The sequence below is a fragment of the Pongo abelii genome, chromosome 8 (genome assembly GCF_028885655.2).
Source record: "Pongo abelii isolate AG06213 chromosome 8, NHGRI_mPonAbe1-v2.0_pri, whole genome shotgun sequence".
Lineage (NCBI taxonomy): Eukaryota > Metazoa > Chordata > Mammalia > Primates > Hominidae > Pongo > Pongo abelii.
In genome coordinates, this window is record NC_071993.2 from 104,410,529 (window position 1) to 104,426,243 (window position 15,715).

General features: G+C 49.4%; 2 protein-coding genes across 56 annotated transcripts in view; one reads left to right on the forward strand and one right to left on the reverse strand.

Moving 5' to 3' along the window:
- Window positions 1-40: 40 nt before the first annotated feature.
- Window positions 41-10,940, forward strand: ZDHHC16 (zinc finger DHHC-type palmitoyltransferase 16). Of its 50 annotated transcripts, none has more exons than XM_063727395.1 (13): window positions 71-1,049; window positions 2,108-2,269; window positions 3,915-4,094; window positions 5,229-5,476; window positions 5,648-5,842; window positions 5,973-6,061; window positions 6,456-6,484; window positions 7,090-7,223; window positions 7,359-7,406; window positions 8,284-8,369; window positions 9,283-9,352; window positions 9,543-9,613; window positions 10,347-10,940. In XM_063727395.1, exons 4-13 carry the CDS (start codon window positions 5,234-5,236, stop codon window positions 10,459-10,461), a joined length of 1,080 nt encoding a protein of 359 aa, XP_063583465.1. In that variant the 5' UTR covers window positions 71-1,049; window positions 2,108-2,269; window positions 3,915-4,094; window positions 5,229-5,233; the 3' UTR covers window positions 10,462-10,940. The 50 variants fall into 50 exon arrangements, with proteins under 50 accessions (XP_002821088.1, XP_054378711.1, XP_002821089.1 ...); XM_063727388.1 differs by having other exon boundaries at window positions 72-1,049; window positions 9,229-9,352; XM_054522728.2 differs by having other exon boundaries at window positions 72-1,049; window positions 2,155-2,269; window positions 9,229-9,352.
- A 635-nt stretch (window positions 10,941-11,575) lies between these two features.
- Window positions 11,576-15,715, reverse strand: part of MMS19 (MMS19 homolog, cytosolic iron-sulfur assembly component) — a 41,297-nt gene continuing 37,157 nt past the window's right edge. For all 6 annotated transcript variants that reach the window (XM_063727097.1, XM_063727096.1, XM_009245669.3 and 3 more), the window contains 11 exon segments: window positions 15,280-15,382; window positions 15,089-15,157; window positions 14,757-14,883; window positions 14,167-14,267; window positions 13,955-14,011; window positions 13,298-13,484; window positions 12,911-12,993; window positions 12,614-12,778; window positions 12,475-12,534; window positions 12,052-12,152; window positions 11,576-11,971 (listed from right to left, as the gene is read on the reverse strand). In XM_063727097.1, coding sequence (XP_063583167.1) covers window positions 11,944-11,971; window positions 12,052-12,152; window positions 12,475-12,534; window positions 12,614-12,778; window positions 12,911-12,993; window positions 13,298-13,484; window positions 13,955-14,011; window positions 14,167-14,267; window positions 14,757-14,883; window positions 15,089-15,157; window positions 15,280-15,382 — 1,081 coding nt within the window. In that variant the 3' untranslated portion in view covers window positions 11,576-11,943.

The window sequence follows — 15,715 nt, forward strand, 5'->3', positions numbered from 1 at the left end:
CTTGCGGGTAAACTCCATTTCCCAGGTTACCTCGGGACAAATCCGGGGGCGGAACTTCAGAGCTCCACGCTTGCGCCTGCGCGTGTGGTTGAGGATGGGCTGGCGGCGGGTCCGGGTCCGCTGCCTGGCGCTGCGGACGGCGGGCCATGGTGGTTTGGATTGAGCTGGGCCCGGCCGGGGCGCCGAGTCGGAGGGGGTGGCAGTGAGCGGCGGCAGAGGCTGCGGGGCTTGGTTTGGCTGACTGGGGAGTCGGCAGGCGGCAGGTAAGTGCGAAGCCTCGGCCCTTGCTCCCCATCCTAGTCCCTTTTTCTGGGTAGGGCACTGCCCTGGGGCCTTGTCTTGAGTCCAGGTTCCTGCTCTCTCCTCGCCCCGCCCTGCGGGGCCGTGCCCTCCTCAGCCCGAGCGCACCTTCCAAGCAACCGTTACGCTCAGAGCAGGAGGGAAGGAGGTCAAGCGACCCAACTCGTCTGTTTCACAGATATGGAACCTCAGATTCAGAGACAGGGTTTGACTTGTGCAAAATGATCAAGATAGTTAAGATAGAGCCCAAACTGGAACCCACGGTTTTTGACTTCCAGTCCATCGCAGTTTCACCTCGCGGCTGTCATTGAGAAATAAAACCTTTTCCCGGTTTTTTTGTTTTGTTTTTGAGGAGTCTCGCTCTGTCGCCAGGCTGGAGTGCAGTGGAGCGATCTCTGTTCACTGCCACCTCCGCCTCCCGGCATCAAGCGATTCTCCTGCCTCAGCCTCCCGCGCAGCTGGGACTACAGGCGCGCGCCACCACGCCCAGCTAATTTTTGTATTTTTAGTAGAGACGGGGTTTCACCATGTTGGCCAGGATGGTCTCGATCTCTTGATCCGCCCGCCTCGGCCTCCCAAAGTGCAGGGAGTACAGGCGTGAGCCACTGCGCCCGGCCTTTTCCCGGTTTTTTAAACTGCAGCTTCCAGTCCTGCGGTCCGATCCTCTTCGCGGCCCCCCATCCCCACTTCAGTAAGCTTTCTCAGGTTGAAAAAGCCGAACTCTGGTTGTGTGGGCCCGTCATCAAAAGGTAAGCAGCCCCAAAATAAAGTTGTTAACTCTTTTTCTTCTCAGCATGTTAGCCCAGAAAGGAGGTCTGCACATGAATAAAATGCTACTCTTTATTGATGTTGGGTATCTCCTACTTGAGATTGCAAACATCCTGAGAGCAGCGTCTTTGTCCAGATGACATTCGCCACGACTTTGATCTCAGTTCACCTGACTTCTGATGGCTTTGCCGTCTGTCCCTCCCTGTCCCCTCAGTCGACTTTCCCATTGGGAAACAGATGTGACTTAAAGCCATGGGAAGAGGGGAGTGTTGTGGCCAGCAATCTCCTCCAGTCTGGTGGCGGATGACCACTATGGCCTGTGACTATTACTGAGGGGTCAGAGTACTCGGGCTTGTGCTTGGGGTGGTAGTAAAGCTGCGCTTTGCTCTGTTTCCTCCCCTGTTCACTGAGATTACCCCCTTCTCCCCTACACACATCTTTTTGAATTTTGCTTTACCTCTATTTCTGGAGATGAAAAGTCTGGGCCAGGTGTGGTGGCTCACGCCTGCAATCCCAGCACTTTGGGAGGCTGAGGCAAGGGCATCACCTGAGGTCGGGAGTTTGAGACCAGCCTGACCAACATGGAGAAACCCGGTCTCTACTAAAAAAATACAAAATTATCCAGGCATGGTGGCACATGCCTGTAATCCCAGCCACTCAGGAGGCTGAGGGAGAAGAATTGCTTGAACCCAGGAGGCGGAGGTTGCAGTGAGCCCAGATTGTCATTGCACTCCAGCCTGGGCAACAAGAGTGAAACTCCATCTCAAAAAAAAAAAAAAAAAAAAAAAGAAAAGTCTGTGTGTTCAGTTGCAGCCCACTTACTACATATGTAATTTTCCTGGCATCCCATACCCCATTAGCTAATGGAGAGAGGCCCTAGCCTCAGACTTTGTTCACCCAAATCTGTATCTGTGCATCTAGGAGCTTTCTGCTTACACGGTTGGGCTGATTTCTGGTTGGGCTTGTTTTCAAAAACGACTTCCAGCTCCTAAGTGCCATGATTTTAATAACAGTTTGTATTTCTCTCTTTATGAATCAGGAAGAATGATAACAGCAGACACTTATTTAGTGTTATCACATTGGCAGGAGTGTCCCTGCTGGTATTTGTAGGACAGATAAGACATCTGGCCAGGCTTTCCACTTCTGCATCCCTCCAGGTCATTCATTCAACAAATATTTATTGAGTACTTCCATGAGCCAGGTATTGTGCTAAGTGCTTTATAAACATTTCATTTACACTTACCAAATAAGTTTGCTCTTCATACCTGTGGGTTTCACATCGCTGATCCAATCCAACCATGGATTGGAAATATTTGGGGGCAGCTGGGCATGGTAGCTCGCTCACACCTGTAATCCCAGCACTTTGGGAGGCCAAGGTAGGCAGATCACCTGAGGTCAGGAGTTCAAGACCAGCCTGGCCAACATTGTGAAACCCTGTCTCTACTAAAAATACAAACATTTGCTGGGCGAGCTGGCAGGTGCCTGTAATCCCAGCTACTTGGGAAGCTGAGGCAGGGAGAATTGCTGGGAGGCGGAGGTTGCAGTGAGCCGAGATCTTGCCACTGCACTACAGCCTGGGCAACAGAGCGAGACTTCATCTCAAAAACAAACAAAAAAAGTGTTTATGTGTAGCATTTATTTTGTATTAGGTATTATGAATAATCTAGAAATGGTTTAAAGTATATGGGAATGTATGTATAGGTTATATGCAAACACTATGCCATTTTATATCAGATTTGAGCATCCATGGATTTTGCTATCTGAAGGGAGGACTGGAACCAATCCCTCTGCAGATACGGGGGTCGACTGTATCTGTATAGTTACAGAATCATAAAAGGTTAGAGCTGGAAGGGACCTTAGCATTTAATCCCACTCCCTCACTGAATGTGAACACAAGGAGATTGAGTCCCAGTAGAATTGAATGATTTGTCTGAGGTTACGGAACTGCTTAGGGACAGAATTGAACCCTAAAGAGTTGGGTAAATCTGGTCTTTGAGGCAGACATTTCCTGCAGCGCTCAAGAATTTAGGACGTGGTTAAGAATGATCTGAAAAGTGGAGAATAGAAGTTTTTTTTTTTTTTAAGACTAGAAGAGGTGTGATATATAATTTGAGTTTATTACAAACGAGGAATGCATTGGATTTGCATGCTATTGCTACAAAAAGTATTGTGGCAAATAGGAAACTCTCCATTACCTATAGAAAGGGAATGAACAGCAGTGTGGACAGTCCAAAAGCCACCTAGATTTGTTGTGGGGTAATCTGTTTTGTCCCACTCTTACATTTGATTGTGGGTGTCTACTATTTTAAAAATTCATGCTACAAGCCAAATCATGCTTCCAAACAATAGGGGTGGAAGTTTGAGATGGAGTCTCACTCTGTCTCCCAGGCTGGAGTGCACTGGCACAATCTTGGCTCACTGCAACCTCCACCTCCCAGGTTTTAGCGATTCTCCTGCCTCAGGCTCCCAAGTAGCCGGGATTAAAGGCACGCGCCACCATGCCCAGCTATTTTTTTGTATTTCCAGTAGAGACAGTGTTTCACCACATTGGCCAGGCTGGTCTCAAACTCCTGACCTCAAGTGATCCGCCTGCCTCGGCTTCCCAAAGTGTTGGGGGTACAGGTGTGAGCCACTGCGCCCGGCCTTTTTTTCCCTTTTCTACACTCCCCTTAATTCTTTTAGCTTCCTAGGAGGTGACAGGAACGGACAGTTTATCCTGGTGCTGAGCGTAGGTCCCTACTGAACTGTGCCTTCTCCTTCTCTGTGGGCCTTGTCTGCTGAGTTTCTTTTCACCTTAGGGCTTACAGGGCTTGTGCAAGGAGGTAATTAAGTGTTTTCTTTGAAAGGTCTTTTGTGGGGATGAGCCAGGGTGCAAGGAGAGTACAATACTCCAGTTACCGAATTGAAACCATCCCTGCAGTGGAGCAGCCTCCTCCAGTTTCTGTTGGGTTTTGAGCTACCTGTTAAATAAGTCAGTGGGATTGTCAAGGACAAAGCCCTCCCTGGCTGCCTCAGGGCAAAATCAGGTAATTTTTTTTCTGGTGAAAGTCTTTAATCTGCAGAACTGATGAAACTGTCATCGAAGGAATCTGTTAGCGCATCTGTGTCTTCTGTTCTGGTCATTGCCCAGGCAGCTGATCTCTTCCCATGGCTGTTGCATGAGGTAGAAACTGCATAGAGGAGACGGAGGCACTGGCAGAGGTGCCATAGAAGCAGTGAACTGGGAAGTCTGGTTGGGTAGCTTGGGGCTAAGGCAACAGCTGCAGAGAAGGTTCTTGAGTGTCTAATTAGACTGGGGCAGTGGAGTCCATCAGAGAGGTAAGGACCCGAGGCCTTCATGAATCAACATGGAGGTCCCCTCCCATTGACTCCTTCCTGTGTTCTGCTCAGAATACCTGGAGTTGTCTTGGCTACCATTTCCTTGGGGTGGGGCTGGGAATGGAATTGGAGACAAAGCATTTTCTGTCATGCAAGGGGTAGCTGGCTGTCCTGACAGGAGACAGGGAATCTCCTGCTACCAGGTTGAGTTGGCTAGCCTGTGACATCAGCCCAGAGGGAGTAGGAAGGAAGAGTATCTTTTGCCAAGACTTAAATAGCACCAGGAAATACCTCGGTGCAGGATCCACATGCTGTGTACTCATTCTTCCACTGGCTGTTCTTTGGTGAGGAATAATCATCTGAAGGTAGGTTGATGCAATAGGGCAGTCAGGAAGCCCTGGCAATCTCTGCTACAGTGGCCATGCCCAGAGACACAGTGGATAGCTTTGTCCATGTTGGCCACACTCCACCCAAAAGTCTGTCTACACAGACAACTCCTAAGGCTGCTTTGATTTGGAGTGGCCTTTCTCACCCTTTTCCTGTGGCCTGTTGCTTTAGGTGTGCATCACCTTGGATTTGCTGTGCAACCATGTGGTGTAATTTAAGTACGATTTCTGCAGGCTCAGAACCGTCAGTTTTACTCTCTTAATCTGGTTGGAACATTGGCATTGGTCAGTCCGTAGAAAAGTGAAGTAACCTTCCTATTTCTCATAGTTGGTGACTGTCCTAGCTGGGTCTTAGTCTTAGGTCTTTGCCCTCCAAGTGAGTACTCTAGGCCTTCCCACTAGCGGGGTAGGGAGGGAGGGCTCAGACTAGATTCTCACAATGGTGTGCTTTCATAGGAACCATGCGAGGCCAGCGGAGCCTGCTGCTGGGCCCGGCCCGCCTCTGCCTCCGCCTCCTTCTGCTGCTGGGTTACAGGCGCCGCTGTCCACCTCTACTCCGGGGTCTAGTACAGCGCTGGCGCTACGGCAAGGTCTGCCTGCGCTCCCTGCTCTACAACTCCTTTGGGGGCAGTGACACCGCTGTCGATGCTGCCTTTGAGCCTGTCTACTGGCTGGTAGACAATGTGATCCGCTGGTTTGGAGTGGTGAGTGATGTCCAGGGAGCAGGAAAAGGGGTGTTGTGGGGAGCAGAGGGACATGTCTCTCACAGACCCAACCCAGGTTTTGGAGGCTGGCCCTCATCCCCAGGGAAACTCCGAGTCTGCTTTGGGCATAGCTCTTGTGCCATGTCTCCCTGACCTTGCTGGTGTTGGCAGGTGTTCGTGGTCCTGGTGATCGTGCTGACAGGCTCCATTGTGGCTATCGCCTACCTGTGTGTCCTGCCTCTCATCCTCCAAACCTACTCAGTGCCACGACTCTGCTGGCATTTCTTCTATAGCCACTGGAATCTGATCCTGATTGTCTTCCACTACTACCAGGCCATCACCACTCCGCCTGGGTACCCACCCCAGGTGGGTCCTCACAGGAGCACTGGGGGAAGTTGCTGGCTATGGGAGCTGGTCCCAGGAGTGGGGACAGTACCTTGGTATGTTTTGAGAGACAGAACTGGTGCTGTCACAGTTATGCTCTCCCTTCACACAGGGCAGGAATGATATCGCCACCGTCTCCATCTGTAAGAAGTGCATTTACCCCAAGCCAGCCCGAACACACCACTGCAGCATCTGCAACAGGTGGGTCTTGGCTTTGCTCTCTGGGAATCCCAGCTGTGGTCCTTATGCTGTAGCCCTAGGGCAAAACCTAACCTTGAGTTTGCTAAGACATGGGTGAATCACCCATCATGTCCCAGGAGATGTGCCCTCTTCTCCTGACACCTCATCCTTAGGATGGTCCTGTGAGTTAGGCATTATTACCACTTGTGAAAACCGAGGTTTGGAGAGATGAGTTACCTTGTCCAACATCTTATAGCCATTAAACTGCGGAGCTGGGTTTGAAGCAAGGCCTGGCTGTCTTCAAAGTCTGTGCCCTTTCCACCTCAGCAGGATGCTGGTCCTTGTAGGGAAGGATTGGCACTGACATCTCAAGAACTTTGGCCACCGTAACAGAGCCTGTGTCCCTTCCTCACAGGTGTGTGCTGAAGATGGATCACCACTGCCGTATCCTTTTGCTTTCTCTTCTGCCTGAGGCCTTCTTTAGCTCCAGAGCACTGTACAGGGTTAATGGCCACCATTTTAGCATCACCCTGCAGAGAACACTGGAGTTGAGGAGTTGTGGGGGCTGACTATCTCCTGGGAGAGCAGGAAGCTCACACTCTAGGACAGATCTTCTTGGAGCAAGGAATCTTTTAACACCTCTTTCTTTTCTAGACTCTCATGCTAACAGCTATTGGATGGAAAGAGATGTTTGGGCTTCTGTGGTTGTTTACTGTGTACGCCAGATAGAACCATGGTCCCCATCTGCTGTTCCACACAGATGTTTGGCTAACTCCAGCTAGGCTGAAATATTGGCAGATTCATTTTACTGAAGGATTTCAGTTTCCGTGACTTCTTGGTGGGACCTGAATGCTCTGAAAAGCTTTGAGCATTTTCACCTCAACCTTGGGTGTGAACAGTCTTGTATTTTCTTGCCTTTGGAAAGTAGTTCTTAGTGACTGGAAGCCTGAGGCTTGGGTGATGTTGTCAGGACCCAGGGATGAACCCGAGGGGCCTGGACACCGCCTGAAATTGTGTTTGATTCTAGTCCTTAATCATTTCCCAACCAGCCTGGCTAAACAATTGTGTGGGCCACTATAACCATCGGTACTTCTTCTCTTTCTGCTTTTTCATGACTCTGGGCTGTGTCTACTGCAGCTATGGAAGTTGGGACCTTTTCCGGGAGGCTTACGCTGCCATTGAGGTGAGCTCGTCACGAACAGGGCAGCTTGGTAGTGCAGAACTTTGGGATGTAGAACCTGTCCCTAAGGAATGGGGCTGGTAGCACCCCATCCTAGAGGCCTGAGAGTATAACCAGCACTGTTTTCCGTCCCCTTAGAAAATGAAACAGCTCGACAAGAACAAACTACAGGCGGTTGCCAACCAGGTGGGCTGTCCCCACCCCACTGCCTCCTGCTGCTCAGGCCTCGGGGTATAGAGTTGCTCAGGCAACTGGGGCCGACCTGCCCATGTAGTTGTAGAGGTTGCCGAGAGGCCACTGTAGACCAGATCAGGAGTGTTCAGGCAGGCTGGCTGTGGTGGGTAGACTAAGTGGCCTACAGGCAAGCTGGAAGCCCCTGGTATGTGACAGTTTTGGCTATCTATCCTGTCATCACCTCTCTTTGGGCCGAGCAAGCAATCCGCCTTGGTGATGGCCTGAGCAGCAAGGAGTCTATGTTAGTCTGTGTAATGGGGTTCCAGGGGACAGAGATCAGGCTGAGCCAGTCTGATCATCCCTTGCTCCTGGTCCATCTGCATCTGGATCATCCCTGCCCCCCAGTACCTTTTAGGACTCCTTAATCTGCTGAGCCCATCTTGGGCCCATATTGATTGTATTTCTGCTGCCCTTTCACAGTCCCTAGTGGAGCTCACAGTCCCTAGTGGTTCTCCCCACTCCAGTCAGTCCATTTGGGGTATGGTCTGGTCTCCTCTCTTGGAGATGCAGCTGCGCAGTGAAGGAGTTCTGGCTGGGGATTGGAGTGGCTTCCCCTGGAGCCCCATTTGTGTTGTCACTCTAAAGGCCCAGGGTCAGCTTCTCCTGTGCTTCACCATCCTGTCCAGACCCTGCTCTGCTGCCCAGTGTTTGTCCATGTGGTGATGCCGCTGGGCTTGGTCCACCCATCTTGGCTGCTACCCTGACTCCTTTGTGGCTTTACCCCGTTTTCTCTGCCTGGGTTTGGATCACTTCCTGCCTATAGGTGCTGGGGGCAGTTGCTAGAGACCCACAGAGCAAATGAGCCAGCTTTGCTGTTTTCTTTTTCTAGACTTATCACCAGACCCCACCACCCACCTTCTCCTTTCGAGAAAGGATGACTCACAAGAGTCTTGTCTACCTCTGGTTCCTGTGCAGGTATTTGTTTTTGATAGTTTTAAGGGAGGGGAAGCTTCAGAAAAAAAATTTTTTAGGTGCCCACACGCAGGCAGAAACCCATTCCTAAGTGAACTGCCACTGCTCTAGTCTAATTTAGGTTGGCAGAGAGCCAGCACTTTGTTCAGCATTCAGGGCAGGGAGCACTGAGGATATTGGCATTGCTTATTATTAAGCACACGGATACAAGTATATGCTTGATATGTAACCAAAGTAAGTTAAACTCCTTATTTAATCTTCATAGCACCTGTCTAAAGGTTCGGTGACTATTTATAGATGAGGAAAACTGAAAATTGGGGGCCAAGGGGCAGTGAAGTGACTTGTTCTATGATACACAGCTAATAGGAATATTAGCACTGGAATTTGAATTTCATGCCATCCCATTCCAACCCTGGGTGTTTACTACCTCCCACTATCTCCCAAGCATGGGTAGTTTAGGAAATATAGAACATTTTCTCAGCAATACAGACTTATTTCTCTATTCTCCTTTCCGCATACTCTCTTATTTTCCCTTAACAACAACAGAGGTGGAGTCTTGCTATGTTGCCCAGGCTAGACTCAAATGATCTTCCTATCTCGGTCTCCTGAATTGCTGGGACTACTAGGCATGAGCTACCATGCCTGGCTTCACATCATTTATTCTTAGGCCACGTTGATGCTTTTTCATTGATGCTCTTTATAGACATAGTGAAGTAAAAGTTTATCAAGGATATATGCTGGGAGGTGAGGAAGACTTAGGTAGAGAGATTCCAAGCCAGTTGTTATTGCTTAGCTCAATTTCAGACATACTTCCTCCAGCCCTCTCTAAACTACCCACCAGTCTTCGCCCCTCTTTTCTTAGTTCTGTGGCACTTGCCCTGGGTGCCCTAACTGTATGGCATGCTGTTCTCATCAGTCGAGGTGAGACTAGCATCGAAAGGCACATCAACAAGAAGGAGAGACGTCGGCTACAGGCCAAGGGCAGAGTGAGTAGGGTTGAAGGCTTGGGGTGGGTAGGTGGGTAACTGAACCTGCTCTCCTGTAAACAGAGGCCATGGGCAGGGCTGACTAGGGCAAGCAGTGTAAAAGGCCAGAACTACTCTACCTGAGCTTTAGCTTAGCCAATTTAGTCTCAAAAATTAGAAGTTCAAAGAAACGTGTTTTTCTTGGCTCCAGGTATTTAGGAATCCTTACAACTACGGCTGCTTGGACAACTGGAAGGTATTCCTGGGTGTGGACACAGGAAGGTAATGTAAGACACACAGACCAATGCTGTCCAACAGAACGCTGTGATGAGAAAGATGTTCTATGTCTGTGAGCACCTGGAATATGGCTAGTGGCTACTGTGTTAGCACAGTTCTAGACTCTAGGAATAGAGGTCATTGTTCATTTGAACCAGAGAGGCTTGAGGCCAATACTGTGTGGTTTTAAGTAACAGATGAGGCTTCAACATGACTACAGTAGAATCCTAGGAAAGCTGTGCTCAGGAAGGGGCCTCTGGGTGTAGGATACGGTGGCCACCAGTCACCTCTCACTTGGAGAGCAGTGTCTAGAGTTCAAGCCAATAATTTGTGAGATTAAAATAATCTACTTGTCATAGAGGCCCTAAGACAGTAACTGGAGCTAGCGCTCTCAGCCCAAGACAAGGGGAAACAATTTTTCAAATGGCAGTTACTGAGGTGGTAACAATCAGATGAGCAGACGTGCCTTCCCTCCTCCCTTTCCCATGTACATGACACTCCTATCACTGTGCTTACAGTGGACCTTTAGAAGTTTAGCTCAAAACCTTAAAAGGCCTTCAAAGCACCAAAAGGTACATTTGTTGGATAAAATTGGGTAGCAGAAATTAGAACTTTTGTTACTTTCATGATTGACACCGAGGTAGCTTCAGGATACCTTGATGTATGCTTGTTAAGGAATGATGATCGGGAAAGACCAAGAATTCTTGGAACTCAGAGACATTTCTCTCTTCTCTTCTAGGCATTGGCTTACTCGGGTGCTCTTACCTTCTAGTCACCTGCCCCATGGGAATGGAATGAGCTGGGAGCCCCCTCCCTGGGTGACTGCTCACTCAGCCTCTGTGATGGCAGTGTGAGCTGGACTGTGTCAGCCACAACTCGAGCACTCATGCTGCTCCCTATGTTATTTCAAGGGCCTCCAAGGGCAGCTTTTCTTGGAATCCTTGATCAAAAAGAGCCAGTGGGCCTGCCTTAGGGTACCATGCAGGACAATTCAAGGACCAGCCTTTTCACCACTGCAGAAGAAGGACACAATGTGGAGAAATCTTAGGACTGACATCCCTTTACTCAGGCAAACAGAAGTTCCAACCCCAGACTAGGGGTCAGGCAGCTAGCTACCTACCTTGCCCAGTGCTGACCTGGACCTCCTCCAGGATATAGCACTGGAGTTGGCCACCACCTCTTCTACTTGCTGTCTGAAAAAACAACTGACTAGTACAGCTGAGATCTTGGCTTCTCAACAGGGCAAAGATACCACGCCTGCTGCTGAGGTCACTGCCACTTCTCACATGCTGCTGAAGGGAGCAAAAATAAAGGTATTCGATTTTTAAAGATATGTAGCTTCTCACTCTCTGCCTCACAATAGGGCAGGGAAGGGGAAAGTCAGGGTCAAGACCTAGTGAGTAGGTGTTCTGGTCATGCTTCCTACACTTTTTTTTTTTTGGAGACGGAGTCTCACTCTGTCTCTCAGGCTGTAGTGTAGTGGCGCGATCTCGACTCATTGCAACCTCCGCCTCCCAGTTTCAAGTGATTCTTGTGTCTCAGCCTCCCAAGTAGCTGTGATTAAAGGTGTATGCCACCACATCTGGCTAATTTTTCTATTTTTAGTGGAGATGGGGTTTCACCATGTTGGCCAGTCTGGTCTTGAACACCTGACCTCCAGTGATTCATGCGCCTCGGCCTCCCAAAATGCTGGGATTACAGGCGTCAGCCACCATGCCCAGCCTAATTTTTTTTTTTTTTTTAATTATTTGTAGAGATGGGTCCTTGCTATACTGCCAGGGCTAGTCTCAAACTCCTAGCCTCAAGCGATCCGCCTGCCTCAGCCTCCTAAAGTGATGGGGTTACGGGCGTGTGCTACTGTCCTGGTTACCCTGAAAAATTTTTGGCCAATCCCTGTCATTGTTATTCCAGTGACGCCTCTGGTTATGTGAGGCATATGTGGGGTGGGGGAAATATCTGACAGCCCCATTACCAAAAGAAATCTTTATTCTTCAGCAGGTACACAACATCCGCCAGCCCTGGTCCTCAGGGCCACGCTCATATGCACTCACCCCTCAGCAGCATATCGCCCCTTTTCTGACATATAAATGCAAGAGACCCAGGACCCTAGATCTTTCTTCAAACACAAGTGTCTCACACACACTTATTTTACAAATCCACTAGAAATATGGACTCTGATGTTCCTTGTACAGCCATGCAACAGAGGCCTAGCATTTGTGCTGTGTCTGTGGGAAAGGCAGTCAGAGGCCAGTGGTTTCCCTGCTTTGGGGAAGATGGCTCGATAGTTAGTAATCCCAGGTTAGATTGTCAGAACAGTCTAGGTCAGGACTGAGGGCTCAGCTGCCAGGGCTCCCCAACAGAAACCTGTAGGCAAAAAGAAAGTTGGCAGCATTAGTGGTGAGGCTCATCTTGGTCCCATCTCTCCCCACAACCTAGAAACTCACCACTCCCCCCTGGCTGACACTGCTTCCTTGCGCACCAATCTCTTCTTGTCATCCAGGGGTTTGGCTAAGGCCCGGATCACCTGTGGTTTGTACGGCAGTAGCTGTGGAGTCAGAGGATATAATCAACCTTGCTCTTCCAAGGCAACTGAAAGTACCGCTTTTTTGATTCTGTACAACTAATATTCTGAGGAAAGCAAAACATCTTTAGTGATTCCAAGCAATGTTAAGTGGCAGGATGGCCATTCTGTTACCTTCTGGGCCCAAGGAAAAGAATCCTTGGGCCCAGAATTACAAGATCTGTACCTTGTAATTCAGATCTGAATTACACAGCAGGGTGGCCAAGCCCACCTGACTAAGGCAAAAAGGTACTTATGTGTCTCTTGCGACGTTCCCAGGCCAGGGAAGGACACCTGAGGTACTTACCACAGGGGTGGGCAGGCGAGTGAGAGCATGCAGGCACTGCAGTGCGGCGATCCGGACAGCCTGGAACACAACCACAAGGAGGTGAGAGCATGCCCAGGGAGAAATGCTGGTGCCTAAGAGTTGCTGGGGCTCAACGCACCATGGAAGAGCTAGAGCTGAGGTTCAGAAACTTGGTGACGAGGGTGTCCACATGAAGACTCATGACTTGGGGTGCTTCCAGTAGAAGAGGCTGAAGGCAGCTGAGGGTGGAGAGCTGTACCACACAGTCAGGGCAGGACAGGGCCTCCAGCAGCAAAGAAAGAAGCTAAGGGGCAATGGGCAAGGTGGGGGATGGCCACATCATGAAGATCCTGGTTCATGTTCCCTCCCCTTTCTAGCCCCATCTGGGGAAGAATAGCTTTGTCCTTTGCTTAGAAGCTCTGCCTGCAGGACTTACCGTGGGCAGCTCTGGCAAGAGCACAGGCTTGGGCAGCCTGTTAAGTACATGAGAAAGACCCTTCAAGTAGTTTGGCTTCACATCTGTAAAAAATGGAAAGGCTTAGAGGAGAAATTGGACTTAGATATATAGCTTGAGAATTCAATTCCAATCTGTGATGAGGCTGAGACATCAGCCTACAAAGGGGTGAAAAAGCCCTTCACGCTCAGAATAAGCAAGATAGGCCCATCAAAGGAAGAAGTGGGACAAGAATCTAGAAGTTTAGTCTTCTAGGCACAGACCACAATATAGCTCTAAAGCAGCAAGTGGGCCCTAAATTATCTTAGGGAATGTGGCCAAGCAAAGGAGAGGTGTGTATATGTGGGGACTTTCTTTCAGACTCCTCACCTTGGGGAGCAGCATGGAAGCCTTGGACCAAAGCAGGCACATTATCTGTGAAGAACCGCTGGCGGAACATGATCCGCACTTCAGCATGGCCAGCACGAGTCAACACATCAGTGCAGTCAGACATGAGCAGAGAGAAGCCATCAGCTGCTGCTGGACCTAATTCTGGGTCAATCAGTAGGCCCATGAGCTGGAGAAAAAAGAGCCTTTGAGGTACATCAGGGAAGAAGGATCTTAAGTGCCAAAGATGAGGATGGGGCCGGGTGTGGTGGCTCATGCCTGTAATCCTAGCACTTTGGGAGGCCAAGGCAGGTGGACTGCTTGAGTCTAGGAGTCTGGGCAACATGGCCAAACCCAGTTCTTACAAAAAATACAAAAATTAGCTGGGTGTGGTAGGGTGCCCCTGTAGTCCCAGCTACTTGCGAGGCTGAAGTGGGAGGATCACTTGAGCCTACGGAGGTTGAGGCTGGAGTGAGCTGTGATTGTACCACTGTACTCCAGCCCGGGCGAGAGTGAGACCCTGTCTCCAAAAAAAAAAAAAAAAAAAAAAAACCAAAACAAAACAAAAAACACACAGAGGAAGATGGAAGTCCTTGGGAGGAACAGGAGCAACAAGAAAGTTTGTTTAGGTCCTGGGTTCTGTCTCCAGAAAGGACGTACCCGGGCTGTAAGGCAGGAGCTGAGAGGATGGTATCTGAGCACTAGGGCCTTTGTTACCTGTAATTGGAGACAGAGAGAGCAATTGGGGAATGACACTCAAACCCGAGAACCCTGAGACATAGATGTTTATGGTTTAGGGTCAAACAGGGACATTTTATTTAACCAGGCATAACTGCCTCTCTGGCTAACCAGACTCCACTCCAACTCCTTACCCAGAGAAGAAGAGTGAAGGCCTGACTACGACAGGGCCCAGAGCCCAGGCCAGCCTCCACTTTGTCCACAGCCAGCTGTAGGAATTCATCCAGCTGCTGCCCTAAAAAGGAGAGAGAAAATGCTGACAGAAAGGCTACACATTTTCCCTTTAACAATGAAGGATGCAAATCACTTAAGTGCAGAGCTCCCTGAGAAGCTGTTAGAAAGGGAAAATATCATTTTTGCCTGTGGACAAAATGATTGGACACCTGCATAAGAGCCTGGTATTCTCATAATACAGAGGTGCTGCCATTTGAAAAGAGAGGGTCATCTACTTCCAATAAAGAATGATCCACACTAGCCCCACTGTAGGGAGTAGGACGGCAGAACTAGACTCTTTGTGCTCCCTTTTCTTCTTAGGTACTATAAAGCTCTGCCCAACTGTGGTCTTGACGCTTTTCCCATGGGCAGTCCCAGGACAGTGCTTGAGCAGTTGAAGCCCTATTAATGTTATTAGCAAGCTCCTTTTAAAAAGAGAATGAGTACTGAGCTATAAGATTTCATGGGTAGTTGATTCTGGGAGGCTCCTTACATAGTCTGATCTCAGTACCTGCAGGGTGCTTGTTGAGGAGTCCTGCAAAGCACTTGGCAGCAGCGGTGGAAGAAAAGGGGCAGCTGTGGCAGCAGCTCAGTTCCAAAAGCTCCCGCATGAGTTGGTTCAGCTGAGGGATTTCCACCTACAGAAAACCTGGCCATGTAATGGACCCAGAGAACACTTGAACTCCAAGAGACCCAGTACACAGTGGCAGCAGGGACCGGGACGGATGAGAACTAACTTCTCTGGTGGGGGAAGTAAAAGATCAGCTTAGCCTGTGGCAAATTTCAGCCCAGAGTCACCTTGTCAAGGTTAAATAATGGTACTTCCCAAATGTGCTCACTTACATTTCGAGGCAGGGAGCAGACAAAGGCCATAAGCAGTGCAATCAGCCGCCTCTGCCCTGAGGAGCCATCCTATAAAGGAAGGAGAGCCCGATCAAGCCTGCCAGCAATAAGCTTGTCTGCCCCTCTACCCATTCCAGATTAGCCCTAAAAAAAAAAACCAGCTTGAAGGATGTAAGTTCTAAGACTGTTACCTGGAATGGCTGGAATCTGCTCGGGAAGCTGTTTTCAGGCAGAAAAGAGACATTGCCATCCAAGAAGAGGGGCACAATGTGTGTGACACTCTGGGCAGCTAACCTGGGGGCAGAGTACTAGGTATGACCAAGGAGCTAGGATTCTAAAGCAGCCCTCTCCTCCACAGACGTGCTTTTCAACCTGGGGTTTGAATTAGGATCACCACGTCAATGGGACATGCCCTGATCATTCATGCATTGAACAAATATTAATTTGGCACATATGTGCCAGTAATCATTTCCATTCAGGTTCCCATCTGGGAAGTCAAGGTATATTTTAAAATGCTCTACAGGTAATTCTTAAGCACATCTGTGGCTAAGAACCACTGGCCCATGGCTTCCCACCCTCATAGTCCATGGTGCTAAGAGCCCCTTCCTTTTGTTTTGTCAACAAAAC